The sequence below is a fragment of the Oncorhynchus mykiss genome, chromosome 15, assembly GCF_057628025.1.
Source record: "Oncorhynchus mykiss isolate SJ-2025 chromosome 15, ASM5762802v1, whole genome shotgun sequence".
NCBI classification, from domain to species: domain Eukaryota; kingdom Metazoa; phylum Chordata; class Actinopteri; order Salmoniformes; family Salmonidae; genus Oncorhynchus; species Oncorhynchus mykiss.
The window spans coordinates 8,529,482-8,554,925 of NC_143036.1; the positions used below are offsets into that span (position 1 = coordinate 8,529,482).

Here is a 25,444-nt window from a genome sequence, read left to right on the forward strand (position 1 = left end):
CACAGGCCTGTAGGCAATGAAGCTCTCATGCTGACTGTCTGTCTCTATACCTGCAGAAGCACCCTCCCCCTAACCACCACAACACAAAACACTACCCAGTTTGAGTTCTGTAGCCAAGACACAACACACTACCCAGTTTGGGTTCTGTAGCCACAACACAACACACTACCCAGTTTGGGTTCTGTAGCCAAGACACAAAACACTACCCAGTTTGGGTTCTGTAGCCACAACACAACACACTACCCAGTTTGGGTTCTGTAGCCACAACACAACACACTACCCAGTTTTGGTTCTGTAGCCACAACACAACACACTACCCAGTTTGGGTTCTGTAGCAACAACACAACACACTACCCAGTTTGGGTTCTGTAGCCACAACACAACACACTACCCAGTTTGGGTTCTGTAGCCACAACACAACACACTACCCAGTTTGGGTTCTGTAGCCAAGACACAACACACTACCCAGTTTGGGTTCTGTAGCCACAACACAACACACTACCCAGTTTGGGTTCTGTAGCCAAGACACAAAACACTACCCAGTTTGGGTTCTGTAGCCACAACACAACACACTACCCAGTTTGGGTTCTGTAGCCACAACACAACACACTACCCAGTTTGGGTTCTGTAGCCAAGACACAACACACTACCCAGTTTGGGTTCTGTAGCCACAACACAACACACTACCCAGTTTGGGTTCTGTAGCCAAGACACAAAACACTACCCAGTTTGGGTTCTGTAGCCACAACACAACACACTACCCAGTTTGGGTTCTGTAGCCACAACACAACACACTACCCAGTTTTGGTTCTGTAGCCACAACACAACACACTACCCAGTTTGGGTTCTGTAGCCACAACACAACACACTACCCAGTTTGGGTTCTGTAGCCACAACACAACACACTACCCAGTTTGGGTTCTGTAGCCACAACACAACACACTACCCAGTTTGGGTTCTGTAGCCACAACACAACACACTACCCAGTTTGGATTCTGTAGCCACAACACAACAAAACACTACCCAGTTTTGGTTCTGTAGCCACAACACAACAACACACTACCCAGTTTGGGTTCTATAGCCAAGACATAACACTACCCAGTTTGGGTTCTGTAGCCACAACACAACAAAACACTACCCAGTTTGGATTCTGTAGCCAAGACATAACACTACCCAGTTTGGGTTCTGTAGCCACAACACAACACACTACCCAGTTTTGGTTCTGTAGCCACAACACAACAAAACACTACCCAGTTTTGGTTCTGTAGCCACAACACAACAACACACTACCCAGTGTTGGTTCTGTAGCCCACAACACAACAAAACACTACCCAGTTTTGGTTCTGTAACCACAACACAACAAAACACTACCCAGTTTGGGTTCTGTAGCCACAACACAACAAAACACTACCCAGTTTGGGTTCTGTAGCCACAACACAACAAAACACTACCCAGTTTGGGTTCTGTAGCCACAACACAACAAAACACTACCCAGTTGGGGTTCTGTAGCCACAACACAACAAAACACTACCCAGTTTTGGTTCTGTAGCCACAACACAACAACACACTACCCAGTGTTGGTTCTGTAGCCCACAACACAACAAAACACTACCCAGTTTTGGTTCTGTAACCACAACACAACAAAACACTACCCAGTTTGGGTTCTGTAGCCACAACACAACAAAACACTACCCAGTTTGGGTTCTGTAGCCACAACACAACAAAACACTACCCAGTTGGGGTTCTGTAGCCACAACACAACAAAACACTACCCAGTTTTGGTTCTGTAGCCACAACACAACAAAACACTACCCAGTTTTGGTTCCGTAGCCAAGACATAACACTACCCAGTTTTTGTTCTATAGCCACACCAGGGAAACACTACAAAGTTTTGGTTCTGTAGCCATACCAGGGAAACACAACAAAGTTTTGGTTCTGACAACACAAAACACTACCCAATTCTGGTTCTGTAGCCACACCAGGGATGAAGTTGAGGGAAAACAAACTGAAATCATGGGTATGTAGCTATGTTCTCTAAAATAAATAAAGGAACCAAGCAGAACACAGCTAAATATCCTGGAATAGAACTACCCCCAGATCTACCCTCAGAACAGAAAACACTTTTTCATATTGTTTTTTGGAAGAACTTTAATTATTTATTGACCTTCCATCAACTTTATTTCAGTTTTTTTAAGCCAGACAGAATCACCCTAATGCAGCCATTAAAGCAAAATATGTGTATATATATGTATATATATATATATATATATATGCATATGTATAATATGTATATATATATATAATTTTTTATCTGAGCTCATTTCATTTTATTATGAGGGCATTCATTTCATTATGAAAGCATTCATTTCATTATGAAAGCATTCATTTCATTATGAGAGCATTCATTTCATTATGAGAGCATTCATTTCATTATGAGAGCATTCATTTCATTATGAGAGCATTCGTTTCATTATGAGAGCATTCATTTCATTATGAGAGCATTCGTTTCATTGTGAGAGCATTTGTTTCATTATGAGAGCATTCATTTCATTGTGAAAGCATTCATTTCATTATGAAAGCATTCATTTCATTATGAAAGCATTCATTTCATTATGAGAGCATTCGTTTCATTATGAGAGCATTCGTTTCATTATGAGAGCATTCGTTTCATTATGAGAGCATTGAGCATTGATAATATGTCACTTCTCATTTAGAGCATCTTAACTGAATTCGAACTTGTGGCGATTATTAATGTACAACTGATTTAGAACTGCCATGACATTCTATGTAGTTGATCAGTTATGGAATTGGCATGGAGAGGGTTTGGATAGAAATGTATTCAAACGCTACACCATAAACTAACTGTATGTCTATGTGCCTGAGTGCATGCATACCCAAACACTTTATTTTAAAAGCATTACCCTTATCTTTAACCAAACGGAATTAATTTCAAATGATTAGACACACCACACAGTATGGTTCACTATCCAATCACACGGTAGTTAAATTGCTTGCTGTGACACCACTGGTCACTAATGTTCACATTGACTACCTGACCACACTGACATGAAGGATACTGCAACACAGAGACGTATTGCTGCTTTAACGAACGATTACAATGCTAGAACAAGCAACAAGACCTCCCTTCTGTCTCGGCTCGACTCAACACTGCTCCTTCACCCAACCGACCACAACCAACAAACACCACCTGTAATTTCCCCATCACAGAAATACAGAATTGTATGTAATTATGAGGTTACACCATAACTATCAGTCATTCCAATTCCTGACACACCACATGATTTATTCTTTGTGATTCCTCGACCTGAAATCACTGTAATTAGATATTGATTGCATTAATTTGATGAACTCAACAAAATGCCTGTGACACTTGAACACTTGTTTGCCTAAGTTATTGTCCCACTACCTATCAGAGAGAATCTCAAGTGGAGACTGTCGTTTGTTATATATATATTTTGTTGTTGTTTATGTTTATTCATCATTGCCATCGATGCACACACTCAAGTGAGCCATGAAACTACACAATCACATCATCTCTGACATGGTCTGGGTCTGGTGTTGGGATGCATCTACTGCTTGTCCCTGTACAGATTTGTCAGTCATTCTGTTGTTCTGAGTTGTTCTGAGTAAAGCCGATGTGTCTAGTTGTCTACATATGCCCCATCAGTCAACCTGTATTAGAACTTCTAGTACTGTTCATGAATCTGATGTCCACTAGAGCCATTGCACCTAATAACTTATGGTTTCTCCCGATTGCATTCAGTTCGGCCGAATGTCTCATCTCTAGGTGTTGCTAACCGAAACCAAGGTAGGCTATACCTCCAACTAAGATGAAACATATCTCTTTACAGATCTACCTCAAATATACAGTAGTCATACAGTGAGTGTACTAGCTGTGTCAGTGGAGTCCAGATCCCCCAGGAGGGAGCTTTTCCTGCCTAGAGTTCATCTGTGTTAAAACCTTTAATGATATAGATTTTTTTTTAAACAAACACAAATATATACAGTATATATCTTTTTTTTTCCTTCCTTTATTCACTCTCTCTTTTTTTGTGAAAGAGAGAAAAGAGGACATCTTCAAAACAGGGAATTTGATTTTCTGGCGTAGTTGGCAGACATGGTTGTGCTGCGACATTCTGTGACTCCATTACAATATCCCCCTCACCACCACCCCACCCTTTTCCCCCCTCACTTGAGCCCCCCAGATGCGGAATCTCTACACGAGAGCAGTATAAAGATAGGCTCTCTATCTCTTTCTCTCCCTCTCCCTCGCCTCTCTTTCTTCTATCCCTTTTCAATATACCTTTGCTTATCCCCTCCGTTTTAATTATGCGTGGCGCTTCTAGGGATTCAAAAATTCTATCTGTGCTTGGTGGAAGAAAAGAGGGAGGTTTCACGGAGCGGTTTATGTAGATTGATTTCAGGCAAACTCAAGTTAATCCAGTGTGCAGATGTGCTGAGGATGTGGCGACCGTCTTGCATAAAAACCTGCCCTTGTATTTCCATGGAGAGCTCTAGCCAAGCAGATGTATAGGTATAGAAGCCAGAGTGTGCTATACGGTATGTGTCTTGGGTTTATATCTGGTGAGAACATTGCAGAGCATGTGAGAGGGACTTAGGCCGTTTCTTTGTTTGTTATCGGATGGCGAAGAGATGCGGACAGCAGTGGGATTGTTGTGTGTTTACCGTATGGACCGGTGAGAAGATTTATGGGCAATAATCCCACTGAGGTTTCCTAGAGGAAGTGTGGTGCTGGTATGTCAGGAGAATGTAACAACACAACACTACACTACTGGTCATCTGTCAGGAGAATGTAACAACACAACACTACTGGTCATCTGTCAGGAGAATGTAACAACACAACACTACTGGTCATCTGTCAGGAGAATGTAACAACACAACAATCTATCAACACAACAATCTACGTTGGCTACTGTAGGTACCTGGCCCAACCCTCTAGTACCTTCACAGTACTAATCCACAATTATCCCCCTGATTAGAATCTCCTGTATACAGCTTTGCAGTGTGGATATGTGGTACACACTTTCTGTAAAGGTGTAGGTTGTGTAATCTTATGTCGATCTGGATGTAGTGTAGTTGTTACAAGTGATATTGAATACACATCTCCACAGTGAAATATAATAGGGACGCTCTGTAACATATCATTGTGATGCCTCACATTACAAATATTCTAGAATATGTTTCATAGATATTACTTTAGTCATGATAAATCATGTAACCGTATTTTACAATCAGGAGGAGTATTGGTCTTCTAAGAGCAGGGTTTTTAGCGCAGATAGCAGAAACATTCTGAGAACTTAAATGAACTGTGCAACTTGACAACAAATAGACCAGAACAGGATTCTCTACCTTGGATAGAGTTGATGTCTGTCTCTATCTTCCTGTAGCTCAGAGATGACTGTCTGTCTGTCTGTCTAACTGCCTGTCTAACTTCCTGTAGCTCAGAGATGACTGTCTGTCTGTCAAACTGCCTGTAGATCAGAGAGGTCTGTCTGTCTGTCTAACAGACTGTAGCTCAGAGAGGACTGTCTGTTTGTCAAACTTCCTGTAGCTCAGAGAGGACTGTCTGTCTGTCAAACTTCCTGTATCTCAGAGATGACTGTCAGTCTGTCAAACTTCCTGTAGCTCAGAGATGACTGTCTTTCTGTCTGTCTAACTGCCTCTGCCTAACGTCCTGTAGCTCAGAGAGGACTGTCTGTCTGTCTAACTTCCTGTAGCTCAGAGATGACTGTCTGTCTGTCAAACTACCTGTAGCTCAGAGAGGTCTGCCTGTCTGTCAAACTGCCTGTAGCTCAGAGAGGTCTGCCTGTCTGTCAAACGTCTTGTAGCTCAGAGAGGTCTGTCTGTCTGTTAAACTGTCTGTAGCTCAGAGAGGACTGTCTGTCTGTCAAACTGCCTGTAGCTCAGAGAGGACTGTCTGTCTGTCTAACTGCCTGTAACTCAGAGAGGACTGTCTGTCTGTCTAACTTCCTGTAGCTCAGAGATTACTGTCTTTCTGTCTGTCTAACTGCCTCTGTCAAACTGCCTGTAGCTCAGAGAGGTCTGTCAGTCTGTCAAACTGCCTGTAACTCAGAGAGGACTGTCTGTCTGTCTAACTTCCTGTAGCTCAGAGATTACTGTCTTTCTGTCTGTCTAACTGCCTCTGTCAAACTGCCTGTAGCTCAGAGAGGTCTGTCTGTCTGCCAAACTGCCTGTAACTCAGAGAGGAATGTCTGTCTGTCTATCTTCCTGTAGTTCAGAGAGGACTGTCTGTCTGTCAAACTGCCTGTAACTCAGAGAGGAATGTCTGTCTGTCTATCTTCCTGTAGTTCAGAGAGGACTGTCTGTCTGTCAAACTGCCTCTGTCTGTCTAACTGCCTGTAGCTCAGAGAGAACTGTCTCTCTGTCTAACTGCCTATCTGACTCTATGGCTGATCTGGGCAGACTAGGTGTCACACACAAGGTTGATCTGAAACGGGTCCTTCTGTGATTGGCATACCTGCCTGACGTTGTGTGACTAGACAGTAGATACAAGGCAGAGCCTGACTCCCAATCTGGCATCTAATACTACACAATACTACACTACACATCACTCAACGATATGTTGCCCTTTGCCACACCTCTACATACATTCGACTGCTTTTAATGCAAAGTGTCTGTTTTTTGTTGCAAGTTATTTATTGGCCTTGGAGGGGTGATGGGTGGCTGTGACATGTATCTACTCTTTCTCAAAACACTGGTTCTCTTAAGAAACGACATGTATTTATTTATATTTGTGTTCTAGTTGCATGCCTCTGTCATTTAGGATGACAGTGGTGTGTGAACGTTAAAAGTGGCCTGTCGATTACACTGCAGGACTGCAGGTGCAGCTGCTCCTCTCCTCCTAACCTCACAATGAACACACAGTAGGACAAATCACCTCATCTAGATGTACATTTCAGAGTGTGGAGTTAAACATTTACACTTTGCTCATGTTGAGAATTACAGACCCCCCCCAACTCAACTTTTCTTTTTTTGTCCTGTGTCGTACTGTGTGTTCCAGTCCCCCCCCATGAAAACCCAGTTCCAAACTCAAAATCCTTCCATTGTGGTGTGCTTGAAGCTCGAATCGAACGTCTCGTACTCTCACCCCTCTTAACAACAACCTTTACCCGGGGGGAAATTATGTCTAATGCTCTCTACTCCTCATCGCCTAACAATCGTCTCAATCTCAAACCCCCATCTCTCCATCCTAACCTGGCATGTGATGGTGTCTCCTCGCTCTACCTTGCTGCTATAACCACCAGCGCCACTCGTCGCAGCACACAACCCAACCCAACCACAACTCAAAATGACCTCTTGGTCTCTCTCCACCTTTCCTTCCTTCTTTGCAAGACTGCGAATGTTTCGGCCACTCCAAGCGCTGCAGCTACATCGAGCTGCTAAACTCTGTGATTTGCGTGAGCTGTAAACACAACACTAGGGGCCAGCACTGCCAGGACTGCAAGCAGGGCTACTTCCGAAATAATTCTGCAGAGCTGGAAGATGAGAATGTGTGTATAGGTCAGTTCCCTCACCACGGTCACTGTCATCATCAGCACTGCTCATACCAGCTAATCTTCCACATGACCAACACCATGTTTATAACACCCTATGACCCTCACCTTTCACATTTCAAACTTTTACCCAAGTGCTTCAAACCTCCGAACTCATCTCTCGTGTTTTTCAACATCTCTCCTTGTTGCTGTCTTGGTCCCTTCTTGTTCTTCATGTTTCACTCCATGCATATTCTATAACCTCAAACAGGAAGCTGCTCTTCATGTTTAACTCCATGCATATTCTATAACCACAAACAGGAAGCTGTTCTTCACATGTTTAACTCCATGCATATTCTATAACCTCAAACAGGAAGCTGTTCTTCATGTTTAACTCCATGCATATTCTATAACCTCAAACAGGAAGTTGTTCTTCATGTTTAACTCCATGCATATTCTATAACAACAAACAGGAAGCTGTTCTTCATTTTTAACTCCATGCATATTCTATAACCTCAAACAGGAAGCTGTTCTTCATGTTTAACTCCATGCATCTTCTATAACCTCAAACAGGAAGCTGTTCTTCATGTTTAACTCCATGCATATTCTGTAACAACAAACAGGAAGCTGTTCTTCACTCGTCTTCCTCACTTTCTCTCTGTCCCTTTGATTGTGACATCACTCACTTCCTTCTCCACAGGGCCTATGTTTTAAACCAGTTGTTCGTCATCACAATCACAATACTTTACCATATTAAAGAGTATTACCCAGAAATCTGTACCGCTACCCTCTTTTTCCAATATTTACATAATATATTCTGATGCTCAGGATGGTATTGAAGCTGTCTGTGTAATGGTACGGTTTTTATTTCCCTCCTTTCAGAAGCAACGGATCATTCCACATGCTGATAATGAATTTTTCACAAACAACCTCAAACAGGAAGCTGTTCTTCACTCGTTTAACACCATGCATATTCTATAACCACAAACAGGAAGTTGTTCGTCACTCATTTAACACCATGCATATTCTATAACCACAAACAGGAAGTGTTCTTCACTCATTTAACACCATGCATATTCTATAACCTCAAACAGGAAGCTGTTCTTCACTCATTTAACTCCATGCATATTCTATAACCACAAACAGGAAGCTGTTCTTCACATGTTTAACTCCATGCATATTCTATAACCACAAACAGGAAGTTGTTCTTCACTCATTTAACACCATGCATATTCTATAACCTCAAACAGGAAGCTGTTCTTCACTCATTTAACTCCATGCATATTCTATAACCACAAACAGGAAGCTGTTCTTCACATGTTTAACTCCATGCATATTCTATAACCACAAACAGGAAGCTGTTCTTCATGTTTAACTCCATGCATATTCTATAACCTCAAACAGGAAGGAAGTTGTTCTTCACGTTTAACTCCATGCATATTCTATAACCACAAACAGGAAGCTGTTCTTCATGTTTAACTCCATGCATATTCTATAACCTCAAACAGGAAGGAAGTTGTTCTTCACGTTTAACTCCATGCATATTCTATAACCACAAACAGGAAGGAAGTTGTTCTTCACGTTTAACTCCATGCATATTCTATAACCTCAAACAGGAAGGAAGTTGTTCTTCACGTTTAACTCCATGCATATTCTATAACCACAAACAGGAAGCTGTTCTTCACATGTTTAACTCCATGCATATTCTATAACCTCAAACAGGAAGCTGTTCTTCATGTTAAACTCCATGCATATTCTATAACCACAAACAGGAAGGAAGTTGTTCTTCACGTTTAACTCCATGCATATTCTATAACCACAAACAGGAAGGAAGTTGTTCTTCACGTTTAACTCCATGCATATTCTATAACCACAAACAGGAAGGAAGTTGTTCTTCACGTTTAACTCCATGCATATTCTATAACCACAAACAGGAAGCTGTTCTTCATGTTTAACTCCATGCATATTCTATAACCTCAAACAGGAAGGAAGTTGTTCTTCACATGTTTAACTCCATGCATATTCTATAACCTCAAACAGGAAGCTGTTCTTCATGTTTAACTCCATGCATATTCTATAACCTCAAACAGGAAGGAAGTTGTTCTTCACGTTTAACTCCATGCATATTCTATAACCTCAACAGGAAGTTGTTCTTCACATGTTTAACTCCATGCATATTCTATAACCTCAACAGGAAGCTGTTCTTCACATGTTTAACTCCATGCATATTCTATAACCACAAACAGGAAGCTGTTCTTCATGTTAAACTCCATGCATATTCTATAACCTCAAACAGGAAGGAAGTTGTTCTTCACGTTTAACTCCATGCATATTCTATAACCACAAACAGGAAGGAAGTTGTTCTTCACGTTTAACTCCATGCATATTCTATAACCTCAAACAGGAAGCTGTTCTTCACATGTTTAACTCCATGCATATTCTATAACCTCAAACAGGAAGCTGTTCTTCACTCATTTAACTCCATGCATATTCTATAACCTCAAACAGGAAGCTGTTCTTCACATGTTTAACTCCATGCATATTCTATAACCTCAAACAGGAAGCTGTTCTTCACATGTTTAACTCCATGCATATTCTATAACCACAAACAGGAAGGAAGTTGTTCTTCACGTTTAACTCCATGCATATTCTATAACCACAAACAGGAAGCTGTTCTTCAAGTTTAACTCCATGCATATTCTATAACCTCAAACAGGAAGCTGTTCTTCACATGTTTAACTCCAAGCATATTCTATAACCTCAAACAGGAAGCTGTTCTTCACTCATTTAACTCCATGCATATTCTATAACCTCAAACAGGAAGCTGTTCTTCACATGTTTAACTCCATGCATATTCTATAACCTCAACAGGAAGCTGTTCTTCACATGTTTAACTCCATGCATATTCTATAACCACAAACAGGAAGCTGTTCTTCATGTTAAACTCCATGCATATTCTATAACCTCAAACAGGAAGGAAGTTGTTCTTCACTTTTAACTCCATGCATATTCTATAACCACAAACAGGAAGGAAGTTGTTCTTCACGTTTAACTCCATGCATATTCTATAACCTCAACAGGAAGTTGTTCTTCACATGTTTAACTCCATGCATATTCTATAACCTCAACAGGAAGCTGTTCTTCACATGTTTAACTCCATGCATATTCTATAACCACAAACAGGAAGCTGTTCTTCATGTTAAACTCCATGCATATTCTATAACCTCAAACAGGAAGGAAGTTGTTCTTCACGTTTAACTCCATGCATATTCTATAACCACAAACAGGAAGGAAGTTGTTCTTCACGTTTAACTCCATGCATATTCTATAACCTCAAACAGGAAGCTGTTCTTCACATGTTTAACTCCATGCATATTCTATAACCTCAAACAGGAAGCTGTTCTTCACTCATTTAACTCCATGCATATTCTATAACCTCAAACAGGAAGCTGTTCTTCACATGTTTAACTCCATGCATATTCTATAACCTCAAACAGGAAGCTGTTCTTCACATGTTTAACTCCATGCATATTCTATAACCACAAACAGGAAGGAAGTTGTTCTTCACGTTTAACTCCATGCATATTCTATAACCACAAACAGGAAGCTGTTCTTCAAGTTTAACTCCATGCATATTCTATAACCTCAAACAGGAAGCTGTTCTTCACATGTTTAACTCCAAGCATATTCTATAACCTCAAACAGGAAGCTGTTCTTCACTCATTTAACTCCATGCATATTCTATAACCTCAAACAGGAAGCTGTTCTTCACATGTTTAACTCCATGCATATTCTATAACCTCAACAGGAAGCTGTTCTTCACATGTTTAACTCCATGCATATTCTATAACCACAAACAGGAAGCTGTTCTTCATGTTAAACTCCATGCATATTCTATAACCTCAAACAGGAAGGAAGTTGTTCTTCACTTTTAACTCCATGCATATTCTATAACCACAAACAGGAAGGAAGTTGTTCTTCACGTTTAACTCCATGCATATTCTATAACCACAAACAGGAAGCTGTTCTTCACATGTTTAACTCCATGCATATTCTATAACCTCAACAGGAAGCTGTTCTTCACATGTTTAACTCCATGCATATTCTATAACCACAAACAGGAAGCTGTTCTTCATGTTAAACTCCATGCATATTCTATAACCACAAACAGGAAGGAAGTTGTTCTTCACGTTTAACTCCATGCATATTCTATAACCTCAAACAGGAAGCTGTTCTTCACATGTTTAACTCCATGCACATTCTATAACCTCAAACAGGAAGCTGTTCTTCACTCATTTAACTCCATGCATATTCTATAACCTCAAACAGGAAGCTGTTCTTCACATGTTTAACTCCATGCATATTCTATAACCACAAACAGGAAGGAAGTTGTTCTTCACGTTTAACTCCATGCATAGTCTATAACCACAAACAGGAAGCTGTTCTTCAAGTTTAACTCCATGCATATTCTATAACCTCAAACAGGAAGCTGTTCTTCACATGTTTAACTCCATGCATATTCTATAATCTCAAACAGGAAGCTGTTCTTCACATGTTTAACTCCATGCATATTCTATAACCTCAAACAGGAAGCTGTTCTTCACTCGTTTAATTCCATGCATATTCTATAACCACAAACAGGAAGCTGTTCTTCACTCGTTTAGCTCCATGCACATTCTATAGTAGGCCCCTGTGTTGTGTACCGTCATGTGACATGGCAAGATTTTATCCTGTATTGTAAGCCTTATTCGGAAATGAGAATTACACCAAAAAACATTGTCTGAAAATGTCTGAGGCCATCTGACATGAAAAGAAAAAAGGGGGCAGTTTGATGAAAAAAAAAGAGAAAAACTCCTGGCATGTCACATGACTGTGCTAAACACAGGGTCCTATAAGACATGTCAGCATGAGAGTTGCCTCAACGTTATGTATCGATACTCTAGGCTTTACCGTATACTTTCCAACATTTCTTTCCACCTGTGTTAGTGTTTCGGGACTCTGCAACACCCGACACATGCCCAGAGCACCTTACTGCAGAATAAACACGTTGATAGAGTACACCCTTGTGTTATCAGATTTGGGGTCAATTCCATTTAAATTCGAGTCCATTCAGGAAGTACACTGAAATTCCAATTCTCTTCAATGCATTTCAAAATAGGACAATTTGGAATTGGAATTTGGTTAACTTTATGAAATCGACTGGAATTGACCCCCGACTGTGTTGAATACAACCTAGAATACACCTTTGGATAACGAAAAATAGTAAACCGACCTTCCACCCCAATGTCCAGGTGTCTCTTCCTGCTCGAAGGGGAGTCTAATGAACTCACACACTCCACACGTAAGCACGTGCATATGTCAAGTGCTAGGCCCAACGCTGTCCAGGAATAGCAGTGAAATTCCATGAGAAGCGTTTATAGTCTGCATCTGAAATTACATCCTATTCCCTATTAAGTGCACTACTTTTGACCAGAATGGCACCCTATGCCCTACATAGTGCACTACTTTTCACCAGAATGGCACCCTATGCCCTACATAGTGCACTACTTTTGACCAGAATGGCACCCTATGCCCTACATAGTGCACTTCTTTTGATCAGCATGGCACCCTATTCCCTACATAGTGCACTTCTTTTGACCAGAATGGCACCCTATTCCCTACATAGTGCACTTCTTTTGACCAGAATGGCACCCTATTCCCTACATAGTGCACTTATTTTGACCAGAATGGCACCCTATTCCCTACATAGTGCACTACTTTTTACCTCATCCCTATAGGGAATAGAGTGACATTTCGGACCCAGATATATCTTACAAAAGGCTTCAGAGCTATATGGTTAACATTCATATAGGGAAAGGAGAGTTTTGTAAGGCTTATATGCTAACAAACTTTGGTTACAGCTTTAAATGTTGATGATGGTGAAGGCCATTTTAGGTGTGGCTGATGATGGTTGATGCTTCATTTTGTTAACACATTATTTTACCCAGATAATGTCCAGTTGAGGTATTAGTCAAATTAGCAGTATACAAAAAACACATTTGCCCTGTACTTTTATCAAGTCAACCTATGGGTTTTCAGCAGGGTTATATTCCCATGCAATATAAGTGGGGGACCACACATATGGAATCATGTAGTAACCAAAAAAAGTGTTAAACAAATCAAAATAGAATAGAATCTTCAAAGTAGCCACCCTTTGCATTGATGACAGCTTTGCACACTCTTGGCATTCTCTTAACCAGCTTCATGAGGTAGTCACCTGGAATGCATTTCAATTAACAGGTGTGCCTTGTTAAAAGTTTATTTGTGGAATTTCTTTCCTTCTTAATGCATTTGAGCCAATCAGTTGTGTTGTGAAAAGGTAGGGGTGGTATACAGAAGATAGTCCTATTTAGTAAAAGACCAAGTCCATATTATGGCAAGAACAGCTCAAATAAGTAAAGAGAAATGACAGTCCGTCATTACTTTAAGACATAAAGGTCACTCAATTCGGAAATTTCAAAAACCATCAAACACTATGATGAAACTGGCTCTCATGAGGACTGCCACAGGAAAGGCAGACCCAGAGTTACCTCTGCTGCAGAGGATAAGTTCATTAGAGTTACCACCCTCATATATTGCAGCCCAAATAATTTATTCACATAGTTAAAGTAACAGACACATCTCAACATCAACTGTTCAGAGGAGACTGCGTGAATCAAGCCTTCATGGTCGAATTGCTGCAAAGAACCACTACTAAAGGACACCAATAAGAAGAAGAGAATTGGTTGTGCCAAGAAACACAAGCAATGGACATTAGACCAGTGGAAATCTGTCCTTTGGTTTGATTAGTCCAAATTTGAGATTTTTGGTTCCAACTGCCGTGTCTTTGTGAGACGCAGAGTAGGTGAATAGATGATCTCCGAATGTGTGGTTCCCACTGTAAAGCAGGGAGGAGGAGGCGTGATGGTGTGGGGGTGCTTTGCTGGTGACACAGTCAGTGATTTATTTACAATTCAAGGCACACTTAACCAGCATTGCTACCACAGCATTCTGCAGCGATATGCCATCCCATTTGGTTTGCGCTTAGTGGAACTATCATTTGTTTTTCAACAGGACAATGACCCAACACACCTCCAGGCTGTGTAAGGGCTATTTGACCAAGAAGGAGAGTGATGGAGTGCTGCATCATATGACCTGGCCTCCACAATCACCCGACCTCAACCCAATTGAGATGGTTTTAGATTAATTGGACCGCAGAGTGAAGGAAAAGCAGCCAACAAGGGCTCAGCATATGTGGGAACTCCTTCAAGACTGTTGGAAAATCATTCCAGGTGAAGCTGGTTAAGAGAATGCCAAGAGAGTGCAAAGCTGTCATCAAGGAAAAGGGTGGCTACTTTGAAGAATCTCAAAAATAAATATATTTGGATTTGTTTAACACTTTTTTGGTTACTACATGATTCCATTTGTGCTTTTTCATAGGTTTGATGTCTTCACTATTATTCTACAATGTAGACAAAAGTAAAAATAAAGAAAATCCCTTGAATGAGTCGGTGTGTCTAAACGTTTGACTGGTACTGTATATTACAGTACAACAATGCCCATTTCAATGTTACGGTGCCACTTTCAACACATTTCAAACTTTCTCTGAATCATCCTTGACAAGTCCAGGCTATGTAATCCTTCATCCTTATGCCATCTCTATCTACATCTACTGTCTCTGTCCCACCTTCTCTGTCGTCATGGTTTCCCTCTAACTTTCACATCAGAAAAAACTTGTCAGAGAGAAAATATGTAGACTTAATGTCATTGTCCTTTTTTTAAATATGGCTACCATATTTAAGAAAAGAAGGTTTTGCTTATATCACTGTGAATGTAACTTGTTAAAATGCCAAAAATGTTTAAATTATCCATACAATGTTTACAGCGCTTAATGTCTCAAGTATTAATTCTCTACGTAATATGTTGCTTAGAAATAGATGTCTGTTACTCAGTGATAGTGAAAGGCAGGAGTCTCTGCTCTAAGAAGCCAAATCACCACCCTGTACTCCAGCATGTTTGTGCCTTGTTTCTACAGGCTGTAGTTGTAATCCTTCTGGCTCAGACAGTGTTCACTGTAATGGCACAGGATTTTGTAAATGTAAGGCGGGAACTACAGGGGCTAAGTGTCGAGATTGTCTGCCAGGATATTTGTGGGACAATGGCTGCAAATGTAAGTAGAACCACACCCCTCTTGTAACTCTGCTCGGACCCCAACCAGTACCTCTCGCTATCTCTCTACTGTATCTCTACCTCTATCGTTATCTCTCTAATATATCTCTACCTCTATAGCTGTCCCTCTTCCTCTACCTCTATCTCTATCTCTCTACTGTATATCTACTTATATCTCTGTCTCTCTACTGTATATCTACTTATATCTCTGTCTCTCTACTGCATCTCTACTTATATCTCTGTCTCTCTACTGCATCTCTACCTCTATCTCTGTCTATCTACCTCTATCTCTATCTCTCTACTGTATCTCTAGCTCTATCGCTACCTCTTTCTCTCTCATTACCTACTTTCTCCTTTTTGTTGCCACTGCTTGGACTTGTAGGCATGTTCAGCTTGAATTGTCCCCACTAATGCGGGGAGTAGGCCTATGGATTTAACCCTGACTAACATTGACTAACCAGAAATTAGCTGTTTTTCAATTATTCACCCTGAATTTAAGACTCAAGGTTGTGCCGCTTTAACTGCAGAGATTTCGACCTAAAACATTTTCCCTCGGTTTCCACTGTTCGATGCTTTGAAATCAGTTATTCAGCTGAGCTGAAACCTAGAACACAACAGATGAGCTAATATTGACTGGCTGTAGCATGACAGGGACTGCAGGGTATCTGTTTGAGCAGCCCTCTCTCTCTCTCTCCACCATCGCTGTCTGCTTTACCCTCATGTCCAGATAATGCTGGCCAATGCCAGCGTGTAGCTACTCCAGTGTTCAAGTGCCAGTGTGTTGTCCCAACAGTTTCTATTTACAGGCAGCATTATCATTATCATTAGTATTAAGTAGAGAAGGGATATCCATAGGTCAGTGTATTATTCTACTAGCATAGAGTGCCTGATACAGTCAATGTGGGTTTGCTGATCCACAAGTGTCATCAAACAGGTCAACCTCTCACTGGATGTTTAGACTTTTTCACCATAACCAACAGGATACCTTTTAACCAACAGGATACCTTTTAACCAACAGGATACCTTTTGGCCAGCACTTGCTTGGCGCTGAATTGCCATTGGAGAGTCTGTATCACTCTTACATGGTTAAAGAAGACAGTCTATCAGAGTGTGACTGGCAGCATTCCCACCATCACAATCACACATGCATTGTGGGTAGCAGAATGATGGTGCCAGAGGGGATGGCTGCCTGCTTATCGGCTCTTAACCAACCATGCTAATTTGTTAGTTTTTTCACGTTGTTCGTAACTTGTTTTGTACATAATGTTGCTGCTACTGTCTCTAGTGGCGGAAAAGAGATGATGATGATGATGCAATCTCTATTTCACTCCACACTGTCCTTTCCCACCTGGACAAAAGGAAACACTATGTGAGGATTCCTATTAATTGACTACAGCTCAGCGTTCAACACCATAGTGCCCTCAAAGCTCATCACTAAGCTAAGGACCCTGGGACTAAACACCTCCTTCTGCAACTGGATTATGGACTTCCTGTCGGGCCGCCTCCATGTGGCAAGGGAAGGTAACAGCACATCCGCCACGCTGATTCTCAACACGAGTGCCCCTCAGAGGTGCATTCTCAGTCCCCTCCTGTACTCCATGTTCACTCATGACTGCACGGCCAGGCACGACTCCAACACCATCATTAAATTTGCTGATGACACAACAGTGGTAGAACTGATCACCGACAACAATGAGACAGCCTATAAGGAGGAGGTCAGAGACCTGACCTTGTGGTGCAAAGACAACAACCTCTCCCTCAACGTGATCAAGACAAAGATGATTGTGGACTACAGGAAAAGGAGGTCCGAGCACGCCCCCATTCTCCTCGACGGGGCTGTAGTGGAGCAGGTTGAGAGCTTCAAGTTGTTTGGTGTCCACATCACCAACAAACTATCATGGTCCAAACACATCAAGACAGTCATGAAGAGGGCACGACAAAACCTGTTCCCCCTCAGGAGACTGAAAAGATTTGGCATTGGTCCTGCATGGGTCCTCAGATCCTCAAAAAGTTTTACAGCTGCACCATCGAGAGCATCCTGACTGGTTGCATCAATGACTGGTATGGCAACTGCTCGGCCTCCAACCGCAAGGCACTACAGAGGGTAGTGCGTATAGGCCCAGTACATCACCAGGACCAAGCTTCCTGCCATCCAGTACATCTATACCAGGCGGTGTCAGAGGAAGGCCCAAAAAATTGTCAGACTCCATTCACCCTAGTCATAGACTGTTCTCTCTGCTACCTCACTACAAGCAGTACCGGAGCACCAAGTCTAGGTCCAAGAAGTTTCTAAATAGCTTCTTCCCAAAAGCCATAAGACTCCTGAACAGCTAATCAAGTGGCTATCCAGACTATTTGCATTGCCCCCCCTCATCTACGCTGCTGCTACTCTCCTTTATTATCTATTCATAGTCACTTGAATAACTCTACCTATGTTTATATTACTCTATGTACATATTACCTCCCTTACCTCGACTAACCGGTGCCCCCGCACATTGACACTCTACCGGTACCCCCTGTATAACTATTGTTATTTACTGCTGCTCTTTAATTATTTGTTATTCTTATCTCTTACTGTTTTTGTTGTTGTTATTTTCTTAAAACTGCATTGTTGGTTAAGGGCTTGATAATAAGCATTTCACTGTAAGGTCTACTACACCTGTTGTATTCGGCGCACGTGACAAACAACATTTGATTTGATTCGAGACTGTCTTAATGACAATGCTCTTTGTAATTGCTCAGTGACACCAGTCTATCCAGGCTAGCTAGGAGGTTGTCTTAGTGAGAATGTTCTTTGTATCTGCTCAGTGAAACCAGTCTATTGAGGCTAGCTAGGAGGTTGTCTTAGTGAGAATGTTCTTTGAATCTGCTCAGTGAAACCAGTCTATCCAGGCTAGCTAGGAGGTTGTCTTAGTGAGAATGTTCTTTGTATCTGCTCAGTGAAACCAGTCTATCCAGGCTAGCTAGGAGGTTGTCTTAGTGAGAATGTTCTTTGTATCTGCTCAGTGAAACCAGTCTATTGAGGCTAGCTAGGAGGTTGTCTTAGTGAGAATGTTCTTTGAATCTGCTCAGTGAAACCAGTCTATCCAGGCTAGCTAGGAGGTTGTCTTAGTGAGAATGTTCTTTGTATCTGCTCAGTGAAACCTGTCTATCCAGGCTAGCTAGGAGGTTGTCTTGTCTTAGTGAGAATGCTCTTTGTATCTGCTCAGTGAAACCAGTCTAACCACACTAGCTAGACACACATCAACGGTTCAAGCACAATAATTATACATAGCTGGATGGAAGTAAGGTTTTAGAAAAACTGTCTTCGACACTGTATATGTGCAATCATGCATTTGAAAAATATATATACTTCACCTTTATTTAACCAGGTAGGCAAGTTGAGAACAAGTTCTCATTTACAACTGTGACCTGGCCAAGATAAAGCAAAGCAGTGTGACAAAAACAACGACACAGAGTTACACATGGGATAAACAAGCGTACAGTCAATAACACAATAGAAAATCTGTATACAGTGTGTGCAAATGAAGTAAGGAGGTAAGTCAATAAATAGGCCATAGTGGAGAAGTAATTACAATTTAGCAATTAACACTGGAGTGATAGATGTACAGATGAGGATGTGCAAGTAGAAATACTGTTGTACAAAAGAGCAGAAAAAAAAATACAGTATATGGGGATGAGGTGTTTGAATGGGCTATTTACAGATGGGCTATGTACAGTATGGGCATGAGGTAGTTGGATGGGCTGTTTACAGATGGGCTATGTACAGTATGGGGATGAGGTAGTTGGATGGGCTATTTACAGATGGGCTGTGTACAGTATGGGGATGAGGTAGTTGGATGGGCTATTTACAGATGGGCTGTGTACAGTATGGGGATGAGGTAGTTGGATGGGCTATTTACAGATGGGCTGTGTACAGTATGGGCATGAGGTAGTTGGATGGGCTGTTTACAGATGGGCTATGTACAGTATGGGGATGAGGTAGTTGGATGGGCTATTTACAGATGGGCTATGTACAGTATGGGGATGAGGTAGTTGGATGGGCTATTTACAGATGGGCTGTGTACAGTGATTATGTAGATTGCCAATGAACAAACAATGGAGAGGCTTATCATTTTGGTTGATGACTATGTGTCACGAGGCTATACAATTTCAAACGCTGTAAAAGCTATACATAAACCTACATTACCAAACAATATGGCCCATTATAAATGAGTCCTTACCTACATTAATTAATGTAGACCTATATATGGTTCCCCTCAGATTTCACTCGATTCTACCTACCTCATAGGATCATCTCAGTCTGCTGGCAGACTGGAGAATGCAATTAAAACTACAATCTCTGGTCAAATAGAGCTCGTTCTCAAAGAGGCACACCTAACTCATTGGTTTCCTTCTCTAAATATTATCCCTCATATTGAAGACAAAACCAATACATCTCACAGTTTATTCTCTGCACAGCGTCTGTTTACACATATGGGATGGTGAACGTGAGAGATTGGAAGGAACAGGGCTGGTAAGATTGCCACCCCTGTTCTTCAACAGTCTACTATCTTCACTTTAGAGCAACTTATATAGTCTGACATGGGGCTATTTTCAACCATGCCTTGTCCTTGGCCACAATATGCTTGAATGATTTTGTCATACTAATCCTCAAGATGAAAAAGGGCCCTAGATTGTAGTAGCTGTACCCTCGGCTGGAAAAAAAAAAGGCTTTATAAGAATATAGATGTATTGTAAGAACTGTACCCTTCACTTACTGCAGCCTACCTTAGCTCCAACCGCTAAAGTTAGGCTGTGAGCAGCGGACCAAAATGAAGGTGGTGTGTGTCGTGTGTGCGGAAGGCCACATCTCCTGGGCTCTGCAACATGACTAGGGCATCAGGGAACAGGTAACTCTCCTGCAAGTGGAATACGTTTTTTTCTAAATCTCTCAACACCTGACGGTAGAGACCTGAGAATCATTTCAGCCTCTTTTGGTCTGACTAATGCAGTCTTTAGACAGAAGCACATTTTTATTTTATTTTTTATATATACTAATCATACTTCATTAACATTTTTGAAGTATATTTAAAATGATCTAAATTGGATACATTTTAAATACATTTAATGCATTTAATTTAATTTTATTAGCATATTTATTAAGTATATTAAACACAAAGTATCTAATTTGGGAAACTTCTTCTGTACTTAAGTATATTCTTATATATTAGATAAAGAGAAAAACAAATATACTTTGAATACACCTTAAGTACCTTTTCTGTGTATTTCTCATAAATTGGAAAATTATTTTCTTTACAAAAAAAGTGTATTTATAATTTTGTTTATATATACTTTTACAAAGACATGGCTAGTCACATGTAATTACCATGTAAAGGTTAGCTTGATTGACCAAGGCCTCTTCTCAGCCAATGTTATCATGCTGCAAAGCAGTTGTGGGTGTGAACTGAGCACCATTGGCATTCCAGCATTTTAGTTGTTCACATTACAGGTAACAAATTAACATTTCAATAAAATGTGAAATATGGCATTTGTAATTAAAAGTACAACATTATTTAGTTTGAAAAAATGAACATCAAAACATTTGCAAAAGCTGAATATGTGGAACAATATCATATTAGAAATCAAATCTTCAGTTGCAGCAAAGGATGATGGGACAATTTTGTGCACACGTATTTTTGAATATATTTTGTAGACATTTAAGTTAAATATACTTTTTTGAAAGTATACATAAGTATATTATCTTGAGATATGAAAAAGTATACTCTCAGGAACTATGTTCCTCAGCTGTGCAATTAGTAATCGTTATAAGTGTAATATTTATTATTATAACTTTTTTTTATTTTTATTAGTACTTCTCAACTCATTATTGGCACTGAAACTACAGGTTTTCATACCCCTTGGATTTATTCACATTTTGTAGTTACAAAGCGGAATTAAAATTTATTTAATTGTATTTTACATTTTTTTGCTCAACAATCTACATAAAATACTCAAAGTGGAAGATTTTATATTATCACTATTATTATTATTTTAAGATTGATATAAATTAAATAACTAAAATATAGTCATTGCGTAAGTTTTCAGCTCCTTGCTAGAAACACCGTTGGCAGAGATTACAGCAGTGAGTCCTCTTGGGTAAGTCTCTTTACACACCTGGATTGTGCAATTTTATGTAGCCCGTTCGCCCCTAATTCTTCAAGCTCTGAAAAGATGTTGGTGCTGATGGCTACACAGCAGTTTTAAAATCATACCATAGATTTTCAAACAGATTTAAGTCCAAAATGTAACTTGGCCACTCAGGAACATTCACTGTCTTCTTGGTAAGACACTCCCGTTATATCAGGAACATTCACTGTCTTCTTGGTAAGACACTCCCGTTATATTTGACCTTTGTGTTATTGTGCTGATTAAAGGTCTCCCAGTGTCTGTTATAAATCAGACTGAAGAAGGTTTTTCTCTAGGATTTTGCCTGTGCTAAGCTCCATACCATTTCTTTTTATCCGGAAAAACTCCCCATTATTTGCCATTGTCATGCATACCCATACCATGATGCAGCCACCACCATGCTTGGTAAATAAGGCGGTAGTTACTCAGTGTTGGATTTTTCCCAAACAAACGGCTTTTAATTTAGAACAACATTTATTTTGTATTTTTTTGCAGTATTACTTTAGTGCAGCGTTTGGTTACAATATGGATGCTGTGCATATGTCATGTAAATCATTACTGTGGAGTAACTACAATGTTGTTGATCCATCCTCAGTTTTCTCCCATCGCAGCCATTGAACGGTTTTACAATCACCACCGGCCTCTTATTTTATTTTCACTTTGGAATTAGTATATTTTCAGTTCATTGTTGACAACAAATGACAAAATAAATCAATTTTAATACCACTTAATAACACAATAAAATGTGAAGAAATCCAAGGGGTAAGAATACTTTTGCAAGTGTACTTGATCACACACAAGCAGAGTGTCATGAAAAACATCAATGCTTCAACGAAAAAAAAATAAAAAATCCAAGTGTATTTTGAATGAATATACGAAATTACAATTAAAGCGTTTGAAATGGAAGCACAGTTTTAGTGATGTTTAAATTCAATGACAGTTTAACATATAGCATACTAAAAGACTGAAAAACAATTCACTTAAAGTACACTTTTAATATGTGTATTGAAGGTTGACGATAGTATATTTAAGTATACTTAAGTATACTTGTAATGTATTGAAATATACTTTTTTTTTCAGCTGGGGAGGGGGGGGGGGGGACAACTCTGTCCCAGTTTACCATCATTTAATTGAAGTTCTCCTCACCCTCCTTTGCCTACTCTGGTAACACGTTGGTATTGAATCGATCTGTCACTGGTTAGCGGCAGGGTAGCCTAGTGGTTAGAGCGTTGCACCGGAAGGTTGCAAGTTCAAACCCCCGAGCTGACAAGGTACACATCTGTTGTTCCGCCCCTGAACAGGCAGTTAACCCACTGTTCCTAGACCAGTTAACCCACTGTTCCTAGACCAGTTAACCCACTGTTCCTAGACCAGTTAACCCACTGTTCCTAGACCAGTTAACCCACTGTTCCTAGACCAGTTAACCCACTGTTCCTAGACCAGTTAACCCACTGTTCCTAGACCAGTTAACCCACTGTTCCTAGACCAGTTAACCCACTGTTCCTAGACCAGTTAACCCACTGTTCCTAGACCAGTTAACCCACTGTTCCTAGACCAGTCAACCCACTGTTCCTAGACCAGTTAACCCACTGTTCCTAGACCAGTTAACCCACTGTTCCTAGACCAGTTAACCCACTGTTCCTAGACCAGTTAACCCACTGTTCCTAGACCAGTTAACCCACTGTTCCTAGACCAGTTAACCCACTGTTCCTAGACCAATTAAACCCACAGTTCCTGGACCAGTTAACCCACTGTTCCTAGACCAGTTAACCCACTGTTCCTAGACCAGTTAACCCACTGTTCCTAGACCAGTTAACCCACTGTTCCTAGACCAGTTAACCCACTGTTCCTAGACCAGTTAACCCACTGTTCCTAGACCAGTTAACCCACTGTTCCTAGACCAGTTAACCCACTGTTCCTAGACCAGTTAACCCACTGTTCCTAGACCAGTTAACCCACTGTTCCTAGACCAGTTAACCCACTGTTCCTAGACCAGTTAACCCACTGTTCCTAGACCAGTTAACCCACTGTTCCTAGACCAGTTAACCCACAGTTCCTGGACCAGTTAACCCACTGTTCCTAGACCAGTTAACCCACTGTTCCTAGACCAGTTAACCCACTGTTCCTAGACCAGTTAACCCACTGTTCCTAGACCAGTTAACCCACTGTTCCTAGACCAGTTAACCCACTGTTCCTAGACCAGTTAACCCACTGTTCCTAGACCAGTTAACCCACTGTTCCTAGACCAGTTAACCCACTGTTCCTAGACCAGTTAACCCACTGTTCCTAGACCAGTTAACCCACTGTTCCTAGACCAGTTAACCCACTGTTCCTAGACCAGTTAACCCACTGTTCCTAGACCAGTTAACCCACTGTTCCTAGACCAGTTAACCCACTGTTCCTAGACCAGTTAACCCACTGTTCCTAGACCAGTTAACCCACTGTTCCTAGACCAGTTAACCCACTGGTCCTAGGCCGGCATAGAAAATAAGAATTTGTTCTTAAAAGAAAATGATTATTGCTAGTTGTGTATCTTCCAGATAGTGCTGAAAGGTGAAAATAAAAAGTAGTTAATGTCTCCTCTCCCTTTCCACTGCGTTTCTGGTCCTTAATTCAAATCTGCTTGTATTATTCGAGTATCAGTAAGAAGCATCTATGTGGTAGGAATTGCATTTGTCTAGGGCCTAGGTCTCACCAAAATGCCTTGCTTGTAGATAGAGAATGAATATGCACACACCATCCTCTTGTCAGGGTAAAACCAATATGGCCTCCGTTTGCTAAATAATTATATTTTTGCAATGGGAGATTCAAATGTATGGACAAAACAAAAAGGTGGATGTGTTATTAATAGAGTCTTGTTCTTGTCATGATAACATCAGAGGCTCTAGGGGTAAAACATGTATTTTTAATTAAATCACTTGATTGACCCTCAACGGGGAACGTACATCCCATTAACAGGTTGGTCTTCCTGCACTTTTCCCTGACAGCATTTCTCTGATACAGACGGAGCAGATGATAAAACATGAATGAATCTGTGCCGTCATTGTCAGGTGTCATATATTGGCTGTTAATATCAAGCCTTCCATATAATGATTTCCTTGGTAACGTTGCATTAATAGTCTCATTTGCATTGTAAAGGAGAAACCATTCTTGGGCATGCTGGATGACAAACACAAACTGATGGTAGGATTCTGGAACTTGTAGTCTTTTGACAGGCTCTGTTGGGTCGCAAAGACTATTACATACAGTGTTATTACTGTATCACATATAGCCTTTAAAGAGGTTGTCATAAAATCAGAAGGTCTTACCTGCAGCTGTGGATATGGTGTGATGGAAGACTGCTTGGTGTCAGTCATTCTTGTGATATTAGCTTTTTCACATTGTAGTCTACTTTCATGAAGAGCTCAATGAGCTATCTCTTGTTGTGCGACGTTGAGGTGGTTTGGCCCTAGCCTGCTCGTATAACACTGTTTATTTGTCTCACCCCATCAGTTGTTTTTGTTTTGTGCTGGGCTGAGTTTGTTGGTTTGTTTGCCTGCAGCTTGCTTGACAGC

At 40.7% G+C, this 25,444-nt stretch overlaps 1 protein-coding gene and 1 long non-coding RNA gene across 2 annotated transcripts in view; both read left to right on the top strand.

Moving 5' to 3' along the window:
• LOC149977374 (uncharacterized) overlaps positions 1-25,444 on the top strand; it is a 934,188-nt gene that overhangs the window by 276,191 nt on the left and 632,553 nt on the right. The window lies entirely within an intron of this gene.
• The window catches only part of LOC110490897 (netrin-G1-like), a 253,036-nt gene that overhangs the window by 223,056 nt on the left and 4,536 nt on the right, over positions 1-25,444 (top strand). The window contains exon 6 of the mRNA XM_036945701.2: positions 3,785-3,829. Within this exon, the coding sequence (XP_036801596.1) occupies positions 3,785-3,829 (45 nt within the window). The remainder of the gene's footprint in view (positions 1-3,784; positions 3,830-25,444) is intronic.